We start from the raw sequence: 24,677 nt of genomic DNA on the forward strand, positions 1-24,677 counted from the left end.
ATAAAAAATTTAAACGTGCGTGTTAAATCAAAACACTTTTTAATAATTTGGCTGTGCATTTTTCGCACATTAATCCAAAACCCAGAAAGGTGGCACTGTCATCGATGCTCTGACGCTATCATGCTTTCCTTCCTTTTATTTGGGAAAACTGGATATAAATTTAATGAACATAAATTTATCTAAAATATTTCCTAAAGTTTAACTTAAGACTTTGTTCCAAAGTTTGAAAAGTAAAATTTGATTAAATAATTTATAAGACTATCTGTTGCCAGCTAGGATTTCCATTTTAACTACATTCAAGAGATGTCCGCGGTATTGTTAAAGCTCTTTATGTATTGAGTTTTAGTAAAAATTTAAAACTTTCCGACAGCCATTAAATCACATAAGCCACAATAAATATCAGTTTGGAACATTTCAGCATTATAGGAAGCAGAAATATTAAAATTATTTCCATCTCTGTCATGAAACACTGTAGAAAATTCATCCCAATGTACTACTATGCCATCACTCACCGCTAGAGCTATAACCTGAATATCGTATAATATATATGCTATTGCTCGAAAAGGTAAGAATCATTAATAATTGGTTTGGCAGTATGTTTGACCATTGTACCTTTAATGTTTAATTTTTTGTTTAGAAAGGATTAAAAATAAATCAAAATAATTTCCTCATAACTAAGTTTTTATTTTTATAAAAATAAAAAAATATTCTAAACAAATAATTAACATATAACTAACAATTCTACTTAAATTAAGAATTCAATTTAACAATTCAACTTAAATTATTGAAGTGAAACTTCTAATGCGACTTCCAACATGGTTTCGTTAAACGTTTAACGCTACCATGGTAACTCTTGCCTGTGATCCTTGCAGGAGATTTTAATGTGAATTTCACGTTATCTGAAGCTGAAACATTATTAACCTTCCTTACAGACAAATTTGTATTAGAAATGATAAATGGTAGGAATGATCCAACAACCAAAGGGGGAACTACCATTGATGCAGTTTTTGCAAGAAATATTGAAAAAATAGAACTCAAACATTTCGTATCTTACTTTAGTTATCATAATCCCATTGTAAATGTTATAGATTTGGATATTTCTCCACTCGAAAATGATAATTAAAAGATGCGATCAATTGTGAATTGTAAGCAATGTTAATAAAGTTTGTATTAAAGAAACAATATGATTTCACTAAAAATCAATTTCTACTCCTTCCTATTTTCATTTCCACATTACGAAGTTTCACTTCTTCCGCTCGGAAGGACTCCACGTACTATTTTTTTAACTTAAGACAACCTAACAAAATTAATTCAAAGCAATACTTTGAATTAAATTAGTAATTAACACTGCTTAAACTATTACTTAAAGGTCTGGTTTCTTATGACAAGCGCCTTATCTGGGCGTCAGCGGGACGTCAACGTCCCACTGACGCCAACAAAATACTGGTTTGTTAGCTCAAGGCCTGGTTTCTTCCTGGTCCTTAGCGCCTTATCTGGGCGTCAGCGGAAAGTTGACGTATAGCTAACGACAAAAAAATACTTTTTTGCTAGCTCAGCGTGAGCAGTCGGTCCAACGCAGACATTATCTCTCATTGCGCATGCGTTAATAACGTAAACAAATATATATTTTGAATTTGTATTGATTTTGTTGTTGTCGACCAGTGTAGAGAACAAATAATGACTTTGTCCAAGAAAAAACACATTGTAGCTGAGCTAAATGAAGAGTGCTATGTTTAATGAAGAAGCTATGTTTAATGTCAAAATCAAAATCTTGGCTGATTTCAATGTGCTGTTGGATGTTGTCCGCCATTGCTTCTGTGACTAACGTCACGTTGTAATCCAACTGCAGTTGAGTTGGACGGCAATTGTAGTTCAAGATGAGCTCTCGATGACGTATACTATCAAACTCACAAATGAACCAATCAGAGGTTAGCCCTGATTTCCAGCTGACGGCGTCCTGTCTTAAGAAATCAGGCCTTAAGGCTGCCTAACAAAAATTTTCTAAATAAATACTTTATGTATAAGTGTCTTATTATATAACACTACTTAAATTATTACTTACGACAACCTAACAAAATGAAATATAATTATAGTGCTGCCATTTAGATAGAGAAATACTTGCGTTTTTGGTGCCCCATAACAAAAATAAATACATAAATTACATATATTTTAAACAATGATTTACATAATACTCATTGGTTTAATTTTACAGCGCTGTTCTATTATCTTACGTGACCTTACAGAGTACAAGTAAGCATGGTTATTATAGTATGCCGCGGCTATTTTTCAGAAGAATCGCCAGGTAATGTGCTATTTATTATATACTCATTTTTATAATATTTTCTCACAATATTTTTCATAATATATTTTATTTCATTTTTAATTTATATAAAAATAAAATCATATTAGATATTTAATTCGATATTAAAATATATTTATTGTTAATTTTAACTTTTATCACAAATTTTTCGCACACTTTAAAGAAACTAATGAATAACTTTTTACGTAACCAGCCTATTTTCTCGCATCTATTTTAAAGACATCATAAGTTCATAAATTGGCTACAGCTTCAAAAATGGCTAAAGTGATATTGTTGATAGGATTTTTTTATTTCATTTATGCCATACCTAGAAGAATGCCATTATTCACGATACATTATTTTAATATCAATTTCAAATGTTTAACAATATGAAATATTATTTATATAATTCAGTTTTGTCCTACTTTAAATGAAGCCATCATCAATGATAACATAATTTAAGCATTAAGATTACTGTTCTTGAAATATTTAATTTACAATATATTACACATAGGATAATTCCATCGTAGATAGTTATAATTCTAATGTTAAAAATGATGTTGTTGATGTGTTTTAGTTATTTCATTTACATCATACTTAGAATGATACATCATGCAATTTAAAAGTATAAATGTGGATAAAAGTTTGTAGATAAAGAAAAAGTAGAAATGTATTAAAAAGGTTTTAACTTGGGTGATATAAGCATACATGATTACATAACTCAAACGTTAAAATTACTGTTTTTAATATATTTTATTTACAATAAATTATACTTAGTATAATTCCATCATAGATGTTATAATTATAACATTAAAAATAACATTGTTGATAGATTTTAATCACTACTCCTTCACTACTACTTTAGTTACTTCATTTATGTCATACTTAGAAAGATCTAACGTACATACTACGGTGATATAAAAAGTAGAAATGTGGATAAAAGTTTGTTTATGAAACAAAAGTAGAAATGTAGAAAAAAAGTTATAACTTGGGTGATATAAGCATACATGATTACATAATTCAAACGTTAAAATATATTTAATATATTTTATTTACAATAAATTATACTTAGTATAATTCCATCATGGATGTTATAATTCTAACATTAAAAATGACATTGTTGAAAGATTTTAGTCACTACTCCTTGACTATTACTTTAGTTACTTTATTTATATCATACTTAGAATGATGCATCGTACATACTACGGTGATATAAAAAGTAGAAATGTGGATAAAAGTTTGTTGATAAAAGAAAAGTAGAAATGTAGTAAAAAAGTCATAACTTGGGTGATATAAGAATACATGATAACATAATTCAAGCGTTGAAATTAATGCTAATGATGTGTTTTAATCATTCCATTTATACCTTATTTAAGATAATTCTATCATACATGATACCTTAATACGAACGTTCATTTCATGCTAAGAATGATACCATCATACCTGATACAAGGTTCAAAACAGTAGAAATGATACACTGAGAAAAAAATATGGTAAAAACTACCAGAATACGGTAAAAATTAAAAGATTTTTGGCTCTGTAGAAACACCAAAAATCTTGATAATGTTCAAGAAGCGCTGTAATGATTTTGGTAAAATTTACAATAAAATATCGTTTTATAATAAATGATAAACATTAGTGAATGTGTTAAAATTTGGTAATTTCTTCATGGTACTTTAAAGTATGGTATAAAAACCATTTATTCGGTTAAATTTACTTTTAAGTTTTGTATTTTATACTAAAGTGTGGTAACAAGAAATATAATTTTGAGAAATCAGAATTTCTAATAAACCGTTACAAAAAAATCACCAAAGAAATTTTTTAAACCAAATATTGTTTTTTTAATCAATGTTTTGTTTTTTATTACCAGAAATATGTTTTTTCTCAGAAATATCATTACCATTACGGCAATTTTACCGGATCTGCTTTCCATGTATAATTAATAATTTATTTAAACCACTTGTGTTCTAATTAGGGTAATACCATCATATATGATGGTTGTTGGTGCTACTCTTCTTCTTCCTCATCTGGGATCTGGACCATTTTGGAATGAGACTGTGGACCCCGTAGTGAACATGTGCAAACAAAATTGGTGGACAAACTTGTTGTTTGTCAACAATTTTGTTACCACGCCAGTTCAGAGGGTATGAACTACTTTTTACATTAAATACAATATTCGTTTAATTTTGTTAAGTTTTATTATAATTTCTAATAATTATTTTAGTTGCGATTTCTATATTTAAGTACATATTTTTTCTCTATTATTGTTTGTGAAAAATGGCGTCGCAAATGGTNATTAACCCCTTCCTTCTCGCTCCCGTGAAAATGACGAGGTGAGGTTTCGCCCTCTATTTCTCGCTCCCGTCATATTTCCGGGCTGGAGTGTTCAGTAATAGCGGACCAATAAGAATAAAACTAATTCATTTCTTTTACCCGGATAACATTTTATTTCTCATTTTACACACCAGAGGGCAGTACCAGGATATTTTTAAAGTAATTGTAGATAATTAGTTTATTTTAAACTAGATGTCAGCACAAGATGTTTGGATGTCAGAAAAAAATAGGCAATTTTATGACCGTTTTCTTGAAAATTAACCGATCGTTAAGGGGTTAAAGTGTGGTATAAAAACCATTTATTCGGTTAAGCTTACTTCTGAGTTTTGTTTTTTATACTAAAAGTGTGGTAACAAGAAATATAATTTTGAAAAATCAGAATTTCTAGTACACCGTTACCAAATGAACAAAAAATATCACCTAATAAATGTTTTAAATCGTATATTATTGCTTCAATAAATTTTTGGCTTTTATTACCAGAAGCATGTTTTTTCTCAGAAATATTACCATTACGGTAATTTTACGGTAATTTTTACGATTTGCCTTCCATGGGTAATTAATAATTTATTTAACCTATTTGTGCTCTAATTAGGGTGATACCATCATACATGATGGTTGTTGGTGCTACTCTTCTTCTTCCTCATCTGGGATCTGGACCATTTTGGAATGAGACAGTGGATCCCGTAGTGAACATGTGCAAACAAAATTGGTGGACAAACTTGTTGTTTGTCAACAATTTTGTTACCACGCCAGTTCAGAGGGTATGAACTACTTTTTACATTAAATACAATATTCGTTTAATTTTGTTAAGTTTTATTATAATTTCTAATAATTATTTTAGTTGCGATTTCTATATTTAAGTACATATTTTTTCTTTATTATTGTTTGTGAAAAATGCTGTCACATATGGTGTCTCCTAGTTTCGCAAATTTGCTTGCCTTAAATGTCGTTTTAACTCCACATTAGGTTTTTTAATGCAAGGAGTACATTCCGATGAAAAAAATTAGATATTTCCAGTTGAAAATTTCGAAATTTTGTCACTGTAATTGCAATTGTAAGAGTTACATTGCAAAATATCTGGTTCAAATAACGGTAAAGAGTACATGCACTTAGTGAGCCGGTACTTTTTACCATAAAATCTATTTTTTTGAGAACATGTTACGAAACAAAAATTCTGATACACCATTTCTTTACAGTAATAATTACCCTTAAATTATACAATTACTCACTAATTGAGTAAATATTACAGTAAAAATTACGGAATAATGTTATATTAGAAAATAGATTAAGAGATAGAATGATTTTACGGATGATGCACTCAAAATGCAGATACATTTTAACGTAATTTTATCCCATATTTTTACAATGCACACAATCGTTTTTTACATCATTCTTGAGTGCATAGATCATAAGACCTATGTACAAAATCTTATTCTGCTGACATAAATGGTATACTCTACTGAGGATCATATGTAGGCAAAGCTATTTTATTATCACCCTGTACTTTTGTATAACTTCTGTTGCAACTCTTTGCTTTTAAAAGTACAACTTTAAATGAAATTTATTAATTTAAAGAGAAAGCAAATAGTGGGAAGACAAAGTGGTGTTAAGAAACATTCAAAATCGCGTTTATAAATAAATAAAGTAGCGAATAAAATATTTGGCAAGTTAGCAAGATACGTAAGTTCAACAGATATTGTAATACTAATTTAATTTAATATTCTTATAAATAAATAGTTGCAGTTATAAATACAGACTAACAATTAATCATCAACAATAATATAAATTTTTAATAACTTATGTTTTTATTTTAATGATTATATTTTTCTGTAATTTTGACGCAAAATATAAAACTACAAATAATATTAGGTTTATTGAACTTTAATGTGGTGGTGGTACTTATTCCTCTTGGCCAGGAGACCGTTCACCGACAGAAAATCGAACACCATCTGCGGATCCTCCAAAATAAAATTTTTCTCCAGTCCCATACAGGTCAGCAAATGATCAGGTGAAGCCTGGTGAGCACTACATTTTAGGCATACAGGGAACGTCTTTTGATTCTGAACAAATGTTAGTCCGCGGGTATGACCAGTGATTAGTCTTGTGATATCTGTCTGTAGTTTCCTATCACCTTTTAGCTCCAGGGCAGCCCCAGGACTATTTTGTTGATACCATTCACGACTAGGTGGAATCCTCCAAGTCCTATTATTGTCGGCCTTTATTTTTGCACAGATTTCAGAACTTTAATGTAATCATGTTTTGTGAAATAATTTTTTTTATTATTTCTAAATAGCTGAAAACGTTTTAATAATCTAAACAATTTTTTCTTTAGTGTCTTGAACACTCTTGGTATATATCCTGTGATTTTCAACTATTTGTTTTAGGATTGTTGATTTTACTGGCTTTTATCAAGTAAGTTTTCTTATTTTACGAATTACACATTTGCCATGTTTAAAACATTGTTTATATAATTTTCTTATTGAATATTTTGTGAATTCAAACTCTGTTCCTTTTTAAACATTCCTTCAATATATATATATATTCGATCATAATCTGTCGAAAAAGAGGTATGTTTAATACGATACATTTTTGTGTCTGATTTCGTAATATTTGTAATCTTGAACCAGTAAGTTCATAATGATCCAATCATTTAATCAAAAATTATTCGATTTTTTTTTGCGCACGCTGTACATATATATTTGCAACCTCTTTACTTTTGCATATTTCTCAGAACTGAGCACCTACCTACTAGAAAAAAATTTGTCACAGTGGTAACAACATTTATGTTTTGAAATACAAATAAATCTTTTATTAATCTTATCTTAATCTTTAAAATGTGTTAGTCACTATGACAAATTAATAGTTAGAACACACATGGGTAAAACCTAAGCATTGGTAGAAATTTTTTTTTATTAGAAAACTCTTTCGACTTTAATAATTATTTTCCACCCTGTTTTGAAGCATTTTCAACAACTTTGCTAGTTGGTAGTCATGTAACTAAGAAGATAAAGAAACCTTAAATTTCAATTGCGCACTGCTACTGGAAATCGGGTACAGAAACAGTTCAGTATCTTGCACTGAATCGTAACTTTGTATATTTCAGATAGACATACTGCTTCCGATTCTATAAATATTTTTAAAAAACATTGAAGAATATTATACTAAAGTTTGCAGATTTTCGGTTAATTTTCCTAACTTTATAAAATTCTATTATTATTCTAATTATTCTATTGTGAGCTGAAAGGAGAAAATGTTCGCGAACTTTTCCTGTAAAAAGCATCGTAAGAAATAACAAAATTCTCCACAAACAACGAAATGCGAAAACCAATCGAACAGGCTTATTGAAAACATTGCGAAAAGATACAACTTAATAATACAACATAAAGCAAATACATTTTAGAAGTATCAGAAAAAAAACCTAATCACTTGAAACAACCAGGATTATTTCTCACGGAATATTCCCTTTAGTAGGTAAAAACTTATTCTCTTCTCAGAATAACTGTCTTCATTTCATTTCACTCATGTTTTCTATAATTAATCGTTTGCTTTATTTTCCCAGGCGTCCCATGTTAGGATTAATCCTCAACGGAATGATAATACTCGTTTCCATGGTGATGACAGGAATTATGACTTATTACTACAAAGTTCCACCAACTTTATTAGCTAGTTTCCCTGATCCAGAGTATGTCTAATCTTGTACCTGTTATGGACTATCTTGAATGTAATTTTTATATTGCGTGTGTCATTTTTTCCTGCTTTTTTTTGGGATTTTTAAAATAAAATTACGTTAAGCTACTTAAAATAAGATCTTTAAGCAGATTGGACAACGGTGTTCTTTTTACCTATACATTTTTTTCTGACCCTCTTATTATGAGAAAAAATATATTCTAATATTTATTTTAATTATAAAAAACAGTCTAATGGTTACAAAAGAAAATTGTTTGATTATAAGGATTATATTTGTACTAAAATATAAAATCCAAAATGTAGTTTAGAAATATTTTTCACTCATATTCAAAAATTTATCAAAAATTGATTTTGTACATTAAAGAAATTTCAATGATAAATGATTTTTCCTTTTATATTTAAATAACTGCAAATAAGTGCAAATTTAAGAAATTATTGTTTAGAAGGGAGCCATGATTGGAAGATTTTAATTTTATCGCAATAAAGACATCATTGTCTCATGCTGTATTCTTTAACCATAAATTATTGAAATGGTAAATGCAATATTTTTCACTTATTATAACCTAAATTAATACGAAATGATAAAAAATATGTTTAATAAAAATTCTGTGTTCCAAGTGTTAATAGTATTTTAATAGTAATATTATTTTCACATAATTGATGTTTATTGTGTTAAATTAATTGTATTGCTTCATATTAAAGAAAAAAGTTGTGTTTTTTTTACAAAACTTTATTAATGATCAAAAGAGGTGTTTTAAATGTTTTCTTTATTGTAATCCATTCATGTAATTTAGATCACTTTTTAGCTTTTAGTGTAAAAAACATTATCTACAATTAGATATGAAGCAAACGAGTTAAAGTTGTATATTGTAAAGGAGAATATTTAAAAATAATAATGCAAATTTTTGGTTTATAAAATTATCAGATTGCATAAGTGAGCCTAATAACTTATACAGCTATAAATTACTATTATAAGATTTACAATTACAAGCTAACTTATAAGTTATCATACAATTTAATTTATTGTTTGTCAACTTATTCTTAAAAGACACGCTTATATATATATATATATATATATAATATTTTAAGAAGGGGCNTTTATATAATTTAATTTTTTATTTTGCACAATTTTGAATTTTTTTTAATGATTTAAAAGAAAAGAACACTCAGACACTATTAGAAATTATTGTTAAATACGTTATTAGAATAAATTGTCACAATGACAAATTACAGTTAAATTGTACAGACTTGATGTTAACAGAGAAATTTGCAATTAATTTATATATTAGCTAAGAATAAATTTTTATCCAAGTTGCTATGTTTTTCTAAATAATATTCATTATTTTTGTAAGGGACGCAAATATTTGAACCATATGCTTTACGCATTTTAAACTAATGATCATGATTTTTTCTGCAGGGAACGCAAATATTTGAACCACGTTGTTTTAAGTAAGCCCTATTGCCATTTGGGTCCTTATTGCGTAGGCTTAGCTACAGGTTATTTTTTCTACAGGTGCAAGGAAATTAAGTTGAAAGCGGTAAGTTTTAATGATTATTTTTTTAAACTATTGAAAAGTCAAGAGTAATAAAATTATCTCATTATAATGGCTTGTTTGTTGCCTGATCATGAGGGCGACATTTTCTTTTCCATTGATAATAAAAAAAACAGTATCACACAATTTCAAAAATTCAGAATTTTACTTAACATTGTCTTTAATAGTAGTTTTAACATTCATGACAAAAAAAAGGTCATCAAAACAAGTACCATAAAGTATAGAAAAATTTAGAAACTAAAACTTGTATAATTACAGCTAAATTATTCCAAGCTATTATTTTTATTGTGGTTCTAGTAATTTCTATTCCTTTGTGTAAGTAAAAATAGAGAAAGAGATATAAAAGCTACCCAACAAGTGTGTCAGCATTTTGCTAGAACTAAATAGAATTTTTTTATTTGAATAAAGTTCTAAAAATACATCAAACGCAGTTCAGAACAATTCAGAGTAAAACATCATGCACTGTACAAAATTATCTAATTCTTAAAGTAAATATCATATAATTTTTACAGTAATATTTATTTAATTACAGCGATGCAGTGATTTTACAGTAAATACTGTGAAAATAACGGTTTTCAGATTTTTTTTTGTTCTGCAAAATTTTATAGTAAAAGGAGGATTTAACGGTAGAAGGTACAGGTACCTCGAATTCGAGTACTTTTTTCCGTCATTTTTTACAGTGTGAGTTCTTATACTGAAAAGCAGGCGAAAATTTTATTTTTATCCTTTTTATCAATGGCTCATTTTTTAATCTGAAAACTATTTTCGTTAGAGCAAATTCAGACGATTTTTTTTTGTTTCGACAGCTGCGGTTTAATGTTTGATATTTATTCTACTGATCTTTATGCATACAATGATTGTTAAGATTCAATATTCGTAAGTTATGGTATGTCCAGGTTTAATTTTTCTTTCAATATTTGTGAAATCTTGACAGTATCATCATGTTATTGGTTGGGGCAGTACAATCTCCGTCACAGCTGCAGTTGTGTATGGAGTTCTAGAATGGAATAAAGGTAACTTGCCATCTACAGCAGCTGCCATAGCGTACGCCGCTACTCATAGAACGGCATGGGCTCTTGGATTATCTTGGATTACTGTCATATGTGTTGCTGGATATGGAGGTTTGAACTATTTAAAATCTTTTTTTTTCTTTTTTTTAACAATAGAATGCTTTTTCTGTTAGTAGAATTCAGTAAAACATCGATTATCCGTATTTCTTTCATCCGAATATCTCTATTAACGCCGGATTCCGATGTTTTTTTTCTCACTCCCCCATAGTTTCTAATTCTATAACAAAATTCAGTGATTTACTGTTTATGTTAATTTTATTTTTCACGTATTTTATCATATATCGAGAACTTTTTAAATGAATTGAAATCATTTTACACAGAATTATAAAATTCTCTAATCCAAAATTAATTGCATGCAAAAAATAATACTCATTTATTATTTAGCAGTTACTGTCATTTTTTAATAATAATTGAAAATCTTTAAGGTAAAGTAAAAAAAAAATTATGTTTATTCTGAGAAGTACGTTTTTTTGTCTGACTAAGTAACTTCAAGTATAGTCTACATTAATTTATTAGAATATTTGTTGTCACCAGTTTGAACAATTAACATACAGTCCCAGAACTTTAAAATCCGATTATTAGACCATAAGTCCTCAAGGGTGATTTGTTTACTTCTTTGAACTCTGTACATGCAATTTCTTAAAAATTACTTTCTGAAATTTTTTTACTGCTTGAAATAAGCATATTTAATCGAATAAGTCTATTTAAATTTAAGTAAAACCAAAAAACTTTTTCAACTGTTTATTTTCCAGGACTTATCAACAGAATTCTATCATGGAAAGTATTTGTACCTCTAAGTCGAGTAACCTACATTGTGTATCTGATACACCCACTGATACAATATATCTTAACAGGCTATATCCGAGAGAGACTTCAGACTAATCACATCATATTGGTATGACAACTAATTTTTTTCCCAATATTTCACGAGTTAAAAAAAATTATAAATTTTTGAAATGTGATTTAATGATATAATGCACAAGTATTATTTAGTTCAGATTAATATTTAAAGGTTAAATATCATATAATAACCAATTCTTCAACTTTAATCTGCATTTTTAAAAACTTTTTAAGGAAATATACGAATAAGGCACTATATTTTCTAAAATTGATAAAATATTTGTAAATTTTTCAGATGTATCTATTACTTGAATTGTATATATGAATTACTGGTACCAATTTATGTCATTTCGATGAACAGCACAATCAATTTCAAGATCCATTTAATTACATTAACATAAGCAATTAGAATAGAATATTACTTATCTAAAAAGTTTATTTAAAATTCTTCTAATCCATTTTTAGGCCTACTTCTTCTTCGGACATATTATGACGTCATATGCTTTATCGGCTGCCTGCTTCTTTCTTTTTGACGGACCAGTGGAAGCTCTCATGTTGTTGGTACTAGGAGAATGCACTGCACCAGCACCTGAACTGGCCAAGACAACGCTCAAACGTAAAGCATCTAATAACAACATTCTAAATGAGAAACAACGGAATTTTTAGTCCACAGTTCATCTTTATGAGATTGTGTTTAACCACCAAAAGCATTCCTTATGTGAATCAGTGAAACTCTAATACATTGTTACCAGAAATAATGAAATTGTGAAACATTCTCATTGTGAATCAATGAAACTCTAATGCATTGGTATCAGAAATGATGAAATTGTGAAGCATTCTCATCGTGAATCAATGAAACTCTTATACATTTGTACCAGAAATGATGAAATTGTGAAACATTCTCAGAGTGAATCAATGAAACTCTATTGAATTATTATCGAAAATTATGACACTTAAAATTTCTTAGTGGGAATCAGTGAAACTTTGATGAAATGGTATCAGAAATGAGGAGCTGGCAAAAAAAAAAAAACACTCAATCATAAAGCATCCAGCAAAAGCAAAGTTAATAGGAAGAAACGAGATTTTTAATCGATAGTTCATTTTATGAGACTGCGTTTCACCATCAAAAACGCATTCTCAATGAGAATCAGTAATACTTTTAATAATTGTATTCTGAAATGACGAAATCGTGAAACAATCTTCATCTGAATCAGTGAAACTTTGATGAGTCGGAATCAAAAATTATGAAGTGAACTGGCTTCAGCAACGGTGAATCATAAAATATACAAAATTAGAAGTAGACGCATTTTTTAATTGATCGTTCATTTTATAAAACTGTAAAAAAAAATTTAAAAAAAAACGTTTTAAAATATTTTCAAAGCAGTCCTAATATGATTGGGCAAATTATTGAAAAATTGGTATTGGAAAGGTGATGACATCGTGAAATATTCTTGATATGAATCAGCGAAACTTTGATAAAAACCAGATTTTAATCCTTGTGTTGTACCTGAGTTTAAGCAAAAGTCAGACTGATGATTGCATTTTTATTTATGTTTTTGCTACGTTAAGTTTAAACAACAATGAAAAAAAACTTATGACAATTGTCTCACTTGCATTTAAAATATTTATTTCACTTTTGTTTAAATGTGTTCCATTTATAACTCTCTGTTTTTGAGAAAAATTGTAGAAGCTGAATGGAAATAGCTACATAAACTTTAAATCATTTTTACGAAGTTCAAAGCAATTGAAATGTGAGCTTAATTTTTTCCACAAACTTTTCTTTGAAGTATAGATTTGATATTTTGTTACTAAACAAGAAGTTTGTAAACAACTTTTTCATCCGAGTTAAATATAATCAAATAGCTATTTTCATAATAAAAGAAAATATATTTTACTATGTCACAGGTGCCATTTTCTGATATAATATGTTAAGGTGATGACCTTTAAAAGTAAACTGTTTTTTTTTTTTTTTTTTTTTTTTTTTAATTTTTTNTTTAGTTTTTTTTTTTTTTTTTTTATTTTTTATACTTTGGAGCCTTGATTAGAAGCAAAAAGTAAGCATTAATACTAAAGAGTCATTCTCACTGAATGCGATTTACCCACCTGCGATGAGAACCTGATTGGTGAAATATATTATCTCGCAAAAATCTCACCAATTAGATTCTTCTTCTCTCTCGTCAGCATTCAGAGATCCATGAATCACGTGCAACAGTCCCTGAATTTCAATTGAGACAAGAAAAAAATGAAAATGAAAAAAAATTGATGGTTCATTTGAAACAATTACGTAGTTTTAAATATTATTTTTAGAACTATCAATCTTTGTATAGTGAATGTGCAACATAAAAAGAAAGAGAATGCCATGAACAAAAAAGAACTAAAAAATAATAATAAATTAGCGGTTGAATTGAAACAGAGAAATAAATTTCAGCATCAAATCAGAAGCTAAATTTACCATTTGTTTTCATTAATTTTTGAACTGAAATAAATTAAAGTTATGGATTATTTAAAAGATTTGAAAATAATCAAACTTTGTTTAAAGAAAAGGAATTGAATGAGTGAATACAATATTAAGTGAACAAAAGCCAACTTCTGCACATTATTTTATGAACGTAAATCTGGTTAAATTACCTAAAAGAACTCAAGTGTGGGAAATATGATAAACTTTGCAGGAAAGAAAAGAGGTGATGATTAAATAGAAATGAAAGAATAATCTCAAGTATCATTTCATGAAAAACAAGTCAAACATAATTTTTTTTAAATGTGTCCGTCAGTTTCCAAGTGTCAAAAATTAAGTTCATAGTTTTATACATTTTTATTTCCTTATTCTTCCTTTTGTTTTTCTTGTTTTTTACATTTTTGTAATTGTAGTGTTATTGTCATAGATCATAACCAAGACATTAAATTGTTTTTTATTGAGTAGTGTATTTTTCTCATTCATTGTACAAAGTATTACCATTATCACAGCCCTAAATTTATGTTTTTAAAATAGATTTTGTATTTTTTCCAAATATTCAAGATTGTAGAACCAGAGTGAGTGCTTTTTGCACATTACATATTAAAATATTTTAATAGACAGATAATACTAAAATGAACGAGCCTAGTCTATTTTTTTTATTATGAATGTGGTAAACTACATAATTATAAATATTTGTTCATATTTTTGATACATAAATAAATGAAAAATGACAAAATCTTTTGTTGAGCAGAAAGAAGAATACGCTAATTTAAAAAAAAAGAATTCGACGTTTGATGTTTCGCTAGGAACAATATTACATTGGGCTCACAATTGGCTCAATATGAATCCTATATGAACATGCACTAAAGGACCAATAGTGGGATATCTAGATTTTTTTAATATTGGTCCTATGTAGAACAAATAGTGGCTAATAGTATATAGGGTCAAAATAGGGCTTATATTAGCTGAACAATGAATATAAAATATCGGGTGAATCTGACAATTCTATATAGGGCCGATATTGATTGAAAAGAGGCTGTAGAATATCGGTTGAATCTGATAATTCTATATAGGACCATTATCGAAAAATAATGGCTCTTTGAAGCCTTTTTAATTCGTGAATATTGGTCCAATGAGTGCTAAGTCATGGATATTGGACTAATGAGTTGCCAAGATAACTAGTATTTTGCTGCTAGTATTGTCGTACTAATAAGCAATTATCCAATTTTAATACATATAGATATACTGCATTAATTAGTGGATATTTTCATTATAGAAACTATACTGAAATGCTCTTTGAAACAAAATATTTAAATAGCTTTTAACTTAAAAAGCTTTTAACTAAAAAGCTTTTAATTAATTAATTTAATTTAATTAAATTAATTATTTTTTACATTAAGCTTTCAATTACAAGTAATCAAAACTAAGAAGTTTTAAAAACAGGAAAGTAAATAAAATTTGATAACGAACCAATAGTATAAAACTTTGGAAATAATGCAAGTTATCTAAAATGCTTTTAATTAAATGAAATGCTTTTAATTAAACATAATTAAAGTGGAGAAAACTAGCCATTTTTCGAGCACTCAGAACAAGGGTACTTACAACAATATGTAAATGGTGAAATCGAACCACTTCGGAAAAAAAAAGTGTATTATTGGCAAGGAAAATAGGAAAAAGAAAATAGTAACGAAAAAACAAAATAAGAAAACTGTGGTAGCCGAAAGAAACTACGAAGGCCAAAAGTAGTAAACCAGAGCAGGATATGCGGATTGTAAGATAGGTGCGGAACTTATGATATTAACTAAGGAATCATAGAATCTGGGGAACATTTGACTGAAACAGTACGATTCAAGTGCATCAAGCTGTACTGACGTGTGAGATATAAAAAGAATTTTGGCGTTTTCGAAGTTAAATTTATGCGCAAGGTCCAAGCAATAAGCGGCAATAATTAATCGAATTCTTGACGACGATATACCTGTCATATTTCGGGAATCTAATTTTCAAAGCTCTTTTGTTTTATACAAAGTATTTTTCTGTGATCGAAATAAGTCGACTTTCGCCCACTTTAACTATGAGGAAAATGAAGCGTTCCATTAGAACACGGTTTGATTAATTGCAATTTCTTGTAATTAATGCATATTATTTATGTTAGGTTCAAATTTATCAAGTCTTTAATTATTACTAGCTGGCACATCAAAAATAAATCTTAAAAGTGCAAATTAAAATGAAAGTTCTGGTAGAGTAAAAGTTTTTTTTTTCTTTTTATTTTTAGTTTTCCAAATTTTAATCCTAGAAAAATAAGCCTGGTAATTAATTTTAAAATTCCATTCAGTAAAGATATTTTTTGCAATAATTATATATCTAGTTTTAGTTGTTTTAATTCTAAATCTAATAAATCTTGAAGTGATAGCTGTTCTTTACAAAAGCAATAAAGCTTGAGCTTTTGACTGTTAATACACCATGAAGTTTTACCATACATGTTAATTCTGCTGACACCCATGACTTTACTAATTCCATTTTCAGCGTCATACCTTACAGTTCCTTCAAATATTGCTCCTCCCGGATGTACTGTTACAGTAACGAGATAATCACCTATAACTGGAGGAGCTTCGCTCAACATAAGCGTTCGATTTTCAACTTTTACCTGTCTTATACGTCTTAAAACCAACTCATCAGCTTTCCCTAATTGGGCATCTTGAATTTCAGCAATACTAAGCCATTCACAGACTTCTGCATAAGGGCTTAAAATTTCATTTATATGATCAATAAGAGCAATTGATACTTCCTTTATTACTGGATCATCAATTGATACATTCACAAAGTTATTACATGGGCAAAAATGCTGTAAAATATGGGCATCTTTGCACGTTCTGTTTTCAGGAATTTCGTTGAAAAGACTGAGCCCAAGTGCATCACTCTTTTCTATTGGTTCTTCATTCACATGAAGTAAATGTTTCATGGTAGCATGCACATCAAATAATGTCATCAGTCTTTCTTGGTTTGTTTTTAGATTTAATTTAAAGCCAGGATGTTGATCCAAGAACCATTTTGGAAAATGCATGTACATAAATGGCATCCTCTCCTCAAACTTACCTATATAAGTTTCTCTAATTTCCCCATATCGCAATCCATGGTCACTAAATATAACTAAAGCACTAGTATTAAGTGCTCCTTCATCTTGAAGCGCTTGGAGAATTCTAGTTGTAGGTAAATCAGCATGGCTTGCACTATTTAACAAATCATGGGTGAGAATAGAAACCATACAAAACGCAAAATATGGCCTTGTGTCCATTGTTTTTATGAAATTTTTCAAGTAATCAAACATGAGATCAGTTTCTGTTTCAGAATTTAAACACGGATCAGATTCAGTTAAATTTTGTTTTAGGCGTAAGTTTTGTATCGCCATGGCGAGAGGTCTATAATAATAATCTGTTGGGGGATCGTGGAATCCTTTTTTTAAGTAGTTAAATGTGCCGGTATAAGGCCCATCTTCAGCGTAGAATGTTCTATACCCATTGCGTGCGTAATCTTTCCAAATCAGGCTAATATTATCGAAAAAGAAAGTATGCCTCATTGATTCGTTCCAATAATAATCAACAAAATTACCGGTGAGCAACGGTACTAAATTTGGAAAAGTGTTGTCACCAACCTTCGTGTACCCTTTCATTTCGAACGCTTTCATATTTTCTTCAAGGAAGGATTTCGTTTTGTTGAAATGCCTTAAAAAATTGAGCTTTGACACTGAATCTATACCTAAAAGAATAACATTCAAAGGTGTAGGGGGCTTAATTTTAGATCTTTCATCTTCAACTTTATCTTTAATCTTCACGAGGGGCATATATTGCTCGAAAGTGCTGTTATTAGAGAAAAAGCACTTTACAGCGATATATTCATAATCCATCGGTTTATCAAAAGTCATCAAACTTACTGAAGTTGTCACGTAATTATTTTCTCTTATATAACCGGGTTTTTCATACTTTCGTACAATTGCCTGATACCAACACTGAATATCATCTAGAGTTGCATTATAGTACGTTTCTAGTACAGTGGCATTAAGATGAACTATTCCGTTTGGCTCTGGTTTCATAAATAATGGTTTATCAGAGCAAATTAATGATGTATATGGCTCAATAAGTCTCATAACTGATGAGTCCCATGGATCTAGTTTAGGTATCTTACATCCTGAAGTATCTATGATCAAAGCTTTATTTTTTGTCACTGATTGCTGATTGGATAACATCTCATCTATTGAAATTCCATGAACATCGGATTCGGATTTTAAACTGGGATCATTTAAAGAACTATTTGAAGTTTCTGTTCTAATGAAATTTACTGACCTCTCGGGATCAGTTTCATCGTTTCCTTTATTTTGATTTTGCCATGCTAAATACTCGTAATAGATATCATAGATATCGATAGGTCTCATCGTTGGCACATACTGGTAGTCGTTTTCTAATGAGTAAGAAACATTTTCAGAATGAGATATTGCAGTTACGTTCATGTTTTTCTTGAGTTGTTTTGTCTCTTGTTGCTTTTGCAAAAGTGGTTTTGGCTTTTGCAATTGTTGCTTTTGTAAGAGTGCTTCAATCATAGATCTCAGTTCTGGTTTTTTAATCATATTAACATTTTTAATAGGGAGTGTTGTTTCTGGAGTTAGGGTTATCATAGGAATGTTATTATTTGAATGTTCTGATTCTTCTTCGCTATTTAAGTCAGGCTCCATATTTCTGTTGAACACATGTAGCTCATTAGATCTTGTTGAATTATTTAAAACCACTATGCTTATCACTATGAAGTACCAATTGAATAAAAGGAAAATAACTGAACTGAGAAATAAGGAGCATAAAAAACGACGTCTGTGGAAAATAACAGCCATCAGTTGTAAATGTTTGCAATCCAAAGAATCTGTGGAAGAAACAATAAATTCAATTATATAATTTTTCTTTAGATTAAGATCACTCCCAGATATAGCAGTGTAAAGGTTGATTTTATGTCCGCAACATCCTTTATCAAAAAGTCCCATAAGGAAAATTTGCTACAAGTACAAAAATGGCAATCTATGGTAACTTATATCAACCATAGAAATTTACATGGCAAGAAACCATAAACCTATGTTAATAAACGAAATTTATATTGCAAGACACCATAAGAATAAGGTTACCATAGAAATATGTATGGCAATCATGGAAAGACAATATTTTAGAGTTTTTATAATTTTTTAGCTTCTGGTACGCTTATTATTATTATTATATTGCATCTGCACATTCAAAATTTTGAGAAAGGAAAAAAAACGAGGGCCCTCCCCAACAGTTTCTGAGAAGTTAAAAACTGCCAATGTTTTGTTTAGAGTAATTTGAATTCGTTCTAACAATATTGCTTTAAAGAAAAATATAACAAGATTAAAGTAAGTATTGATTAAAGTTCTGATTAAAGTAAGTATTGATTAAAGTTCTGTGAGAAGTAAGTAGAGATAAAAGTTATGAATAAAGTAAGTATTGATTAAAGTAAGTATTAAAGCATATCGTCAGGATTGACGCTATATTGTGATTAGAAAGTCGGAGTTCGTTACCAAAGGGTAGTATTTATTCAAAAAAGTCCGTAGTTTGTCTAATTTCTTAGCTTAATTCATCGGTAGAATTAAACTACCTAAGAAAAAGTGCACCCATTAAAAAATTGCATTTTAAAATAAAGGAACTTTATCATGAGATCAGAAGTTATTCGGCATATCTTTAAAAAGTTATGACAAATTGAAAATTACAATAGTTAACAAAACACGTATTCATTTCACCGTATTATTAAATTTATGACTTACACGTGAAAAAAAAGTTAATTGCAAGAACCTTATTTCAATACAACATTTATTTCAATGAGAAAACAAAAATATTGAAAAAAAATATTATAGTAAGAAAAGATTGTTTGATAAACAAGTAGATAGCATTATTTGTGGCATAGTAAGTTTTTCGTATGGCATAATAAATTGTTAATGACATGTGAGTTTTTTTTTTAGCTTGACAATATCTGCCCTTTCTGGCATAGTAACTCTTTCTTCTTAGCATAGTAAAAAAAATGGGAATCGTTTTCTTAATCATGAATCTTGCTTTTTTTCCAGATTTTTTTTTGGGTACTTTTTAAGAGAATAAATAGTTACCAAACTTCCATCGCCCGTAGAAAAGCAAAGGTGGTAGGACGGCATCTCAATACACATTTAAAGATAAGATTAATTTTTGACATTATAAGATAAATTTTTTAATAAAATGAAAAATGAATTTTAGAATATTTACCAAATAAATCAAACTGAATGATACTTGCGTTCAATATTTTTTTTCGTAGTATAATGAAAAGTGTCATTATAAATCAGTATTTTAATTAATATATGTTAATATTTATTGTCCAATAAGGTTTAGATTGAAATTAATTTCATTTGACTTTAGATATATCTTTCTGAGTCGTGCTAAATTACTATTAAACAAGTTATAAAATTTGTCCCATAGCTCTTTCACACTAGCCCCCATGTAGTAGGGCTAATGCGAATAAAAACAGCTTTTTTTAAAAAAAAAATTGATATGGAAAAATTAACACTACCCTTGTTAATTTTTCCACACACCCCTTGTTCACACTAGCCCCCATGTAGTAGAGCTAGTGTGAACAAAAATAGCCTGTCCAAACTATTATTAAAGCAATACTTAATGAGTTAATTATATTTCAAATAGTTTTTTGACAAATTTGTAAAAAATGTCAACACTAGCTTCCCTCTCCTCTACATGTAAGAAAGTTATCAAACTAGTTACACATGCAATAAAATTAACAATAACAAATAACAATAAAAATTAAAATTATATTACCTGGAATATTATTTAGATTAACTTAAACTCTCCCGGTCACGTGGGCATTTAAATGCAAGACATTCAATTTAATTATTTCAACATTTCTTGTTTCTTTGTTTCTTACATTTACATAATTTCATCCTTACTGCTTTTTACATTAAATAAATAAACATGCTTAAAATTAATTTAATCTTTAAATAAAAATTAACAATAAAATTTTTTATTAAACTGCTCCGAGCCATTTTGTTATCTTTGAACGGATCAAACGTTTCTCAAAAAGTACACAATAATTTATTGAACCTATTTTGTTATTAACTATAAAAACATGTTATTTGTTTCACCTGTGATTGTGTCAACAGAAACATGATACACTACTTATAACACCTTTAAATATAATAATTGAACATTCTGTTTGAAGTATACTACTCATAAAAATTGTGATATTGCTCCTTAGAAAGAAACTGTTAACAGTAGACTGAATTCCGTTTTTTTTTAAAAAAATTATTATTTAATTTCTAAACTATTGGTTTTTTATAAATTCTACGGGAATCAAAATGCAAATTTATTTACTTATTCTTATTATTCTTTCAAATTATTATTATTATAATTATTATTATTATTCCTTCAAACTTTTTTTTAATATTTTAAGTAAAAATAACTTTTTTATTTATTTTCTCATTGGAATATTATGCAAATTTTCTTATTGGAATTCTTATTGGAATATTCTTATTGGAATATTATGCAAATTTTTTTTAAGAAGTAGGACGAGAACTGAACTTACGAGATTATATTCCAAACACAATATTCATGTGGAATATTATGTTTGGAATATAGTTCCACTTAAGCTTTAAAGTATTACTTAGTTTTTAAACTATTCGTTTTCGATAAACTGCGCGTGGTAAAAAATCTATTTCTTTTCTTGCTTTTTTTATTAAATTTTTTTTTCACAAACTTTCTTTATTTTTTTTCCTTACATTTTAAGCGCGAATGATTTTCATACCTTAAAATCTCATAATTTTATTCATTTAAATTATTTCAAGTCATTTTTTAAATCCTTTTCAGGAAGTAGGATCACCATTTTCACGATATTCCAAACATATTTTGTTTGAAATATAGTTTTTTAAACAGATTGTGATACCGTAAAAAAAAAATTCTCAAAATACATTTTACTCCTTTATTACCCTTTTTTTTTTAAAAAAAAAAGGCATTTAATTTTGAACTTTTGAAGTTTCATCTAAATAAAAATATAATAAGAATAAATAAGTGTAAGAATAAAAATATGCAATCATTTGTTTTGTTCAAATTTCTGACAAAGAATTTTTTTTAAAAATATTTTAAGAAAGGATAATATTTAGGTACTCTCAAGTCATTTAATAAATTCTTGCCAAGGAGAAGGGTCTCATTTTTTGTGCAAAGTATAATCCAATAGCATTATGATTTTTTTGAAACTGCTTGATTTAACCACATTTATTATTATTTTTTAGTTATTGAACTATAGAAATAACCTAAAGGAAAAAAGGGGTTTGTATGTTTGACTAGAAAATTTTCTATTTGTATTCATAATTCCTTCTTTAAGATCTACCAAGTCATTTTGTTGTCATTATTATTAATAAAGATTTCAATCAATCTCCTTTTGTTTAATTATTAAAAAAATTTTGGTTTGCATAAGACTATTATAAACAAAAGCTAAAATCCAAAAAGAATTGAGTTTGACAGATGGTCAAAGAAAATCATTAGCAGAGAATAATTGTACTAAGTTACTCTGAGCTATTTACGTTTATAAATACTGATAATGTTTTCGTATATATTCTGTAACATAGATATAAAGACAGATTATATTAGTCCTATATTAGTCCCCTTATATAGTCCCCTTATATAGTCCCCTTATATAGTCCTTATATAGTCCCCTATATTAGTCCCTGTTCTGTAATAAGCGGGTTCAAGATGTAAACGGAATTAATCGTTTGATATACTCAGCGCTAGATGGCAGCACTATCATTAATGTACTTCAATTTCTTAACTTGTTTACATATTTCAAGGGAATCGGTAGTGCTACAGTTATATAAATGTGCGTAATAAATAATTTCGAATAAAAAATCAATAATAATAATAATAATTAAGTATACATACAATAAAAGAAAAAGTTATAATAATTAAAAATTTAACCTTTGCAATTCAATAAAATCAGAAGATTATACGTAAAAAATTACCAAATAATATAAAAAATGGATTAAAAAATTTAATTTTTTTTTTAAATTTTTGTCATTTAAAATTATAGTTCCTCTGATTAATTAATTGTGATAGAGTTTAAATGATTATTGAAACTTATTACGTCAATTATATGCAGAATAAATAACATAAATTTTTATTTCAATAAGGATTTAACTGCGACTTAATTGTAAAAACTTTTTATAATTTTGTATTGACATATACAGGAGAAGAAAGCTTCATTAAAAGCGAAGCTAGTTTGAAATAATTGCATTAAAATATGGCAAAACTCTTTTTAAATAAAATTACAAAATTCGATCATCGACTCTAATTATTAATCAGATTTTTATAGCAATTCTCGGAAACACAGAATTTTTTACCCAAGTCAAAATTCTTCATGGTCCCATCAAAACATTTTGATGGTTTATGTACGTTTCAGCGCGATTCATGATGATTCAACATCATTTGATGGTCACCATCATCCAACATTTTCTATTATACTTTCATGGTTTTTGATATGCTGTAACGTATCAAGCTATATTAAGAAACAGCTCTGTTTTTTATAGAAAAAGACAATTATTTCACAACAAGAAATACAGTAACGAAATTAAAGAACCAATAACGGGTTAGTTATAATCTTGCAAAAAAAAAAAATATATAGAAAAACCCGTAACGGGTTAGAATAAACTTCAAATTCCAAAACTATAAACTATTCTCCTAAAAAAACCAACAATTCTTTGTAGTTCTAAAAATTATCTCATGCGTTTACTTTTAATTTACCTTTTTATGTGTTTAGTTTATTTTGTGCGTGCTTTTGCTAGCCCGATAATTTTTTATATTTTTAGACTTTAATACTCCTCTTTCCTTGGAAGAACTTTTCCATAGAAAACAAAGGAAAAGTTATTTATGAGTTTATTTGTGTACTTCTTTATATATATCTTTAGATTGAAACCAATGCATTATGTTACAATCAAAACATTTCACTTTTAAAACTAAATTTTCTAATTGTTCAACTAAATGCAACATAAAATTTTTAATTTAGAAGTGACATACAGTATTTAACTTTTAAACTTGAAATTACTGAAGTATTTTTATACTCTTGCACTATACATTAGTAGATAATTCACCTGTAGCTCAATTTAGATATCAAGCTAAAATATTCAAAATAAAATTAGAATGTAAATAAATACTATAATTTAACTTTACGTGTAATAAATACAAAAAATACAACTATTTACATACATTCGCGATCGCAACGAACTATAGGGGGCGTTGTTGTATGAGACGCATACCTGCGATTTCTATATGAACCGTCATTCAGTTACTCTGGAGACGTCTTTAATGTAGCGTGTAGCATTGTAACGTTCCTTCTTTAATGTGGCTTATTAAATTTAAAAAAGAAAAATG

The 24,677-nt window shown here is 28.2% G+C and overlaps 2 protein-coding genes across 2 annotated transcripts in view; one reads left to right on the forward strand and one right to left on the reverse strand.

The window, feature by feature from the left end:
- The window catches only part of LOC107444263 (nose resistant to fluoxetine protein 6-like), a 40,178-nt gene extending 26,417 nt beyond the window's left edge, over nucleotides 1–13,761 (forward strand). Inside the window, exons 9-16 of the mRNA XM_043045136.2 lie at nucleotides 2,213–2,302; nucleotides 4,275–4,443; nucleotides 6,966–7,045; nucleotides 8,193–8,315; nucleotides 9,738–9,858; nucleotides 10,808–10,994; nucleotides 11,696–11,838; nucleotides 12,249–13,761. Coding sequence (XP_042901070.1) covers nucleotides 2,213–2,302; nucleotides 4,275–4,443; nucleotides 6,966–7,045; nucleotides 8,193–8,315; nucleotides 9,738–9,858; nucleotides 10,808–10,994; nucleotides 11,696–11,838; nucleotides 12,249–12,449 — 1,114 coding nt within the window. The 3' untranslated portion in view covers nucleotides 12,450–13,761. The remainder of the gene's footprint in view (nucleotides 1–2,212; nucleotides 2,303–4,274; nucleotides 4,444–6,965; nucleotides 7,046–8,192; nucleotides 8,316–9,737; nucleotides 9,859–10,807; nucleotides 10,995–11,695; nucleotides 11,839–12,248) is intronic.
- Nucleotides 13,762–14,871: 1,110 nt separating this feature from the next.
- On the reverse strand, nucleotides 14,872–21,345 carry LOC107444432 (uncharacterized). The gene is made up of 2 exons (XM_016058602.3): nucleotides 21,081–21,345; nucleotides 14,872–19,143 (listed from the first exon to the last, which is right to left on the reverse strand). Exon 2 carries the CDS (start codon nucleotides 19,112–19,114, stop codon nucleotides 16,592–16,594), a length of 2,523 nt encoding a protein of 840 aa, XP_015914088.2. The 5' UTR covers nucleotides 19,115–19,143; nucleotides 21,081–21,345; the 3' UTR covers nucleotides 14,872–16,591.
- Between the last annotated feature and the right edge of the window lie 3,332 nt (nucleotides 21,346–24,677).

The sequence above is a fragment of the Parasteatoda tepidariorum genome, chromosome 10 (assembly GCF_043381705.1).
Source record: "Parasteatoda tepidariorum isolate YZ-2023 chromosome 10, CAS_Ptep_4.0, whole genome shotgun sequence".
Classification (NCBI taxonomy): Eukaryota; Metazoa; Arthropoda; class Arachnida; order Araneae; family Theridiidae; genus Parasteatoda; species Parasteatoda tepidariorum.

Bases quoted from the DNA above. Each gene is read 5' to 3' on its own strand.
- LOC107444432 (XM_016058602.3), bottom strand. From the start codon at position 19,114: ATGGCTGTTATTTTCCACAGACGTCGTTTTTTATGCTCCTTATTTCTC.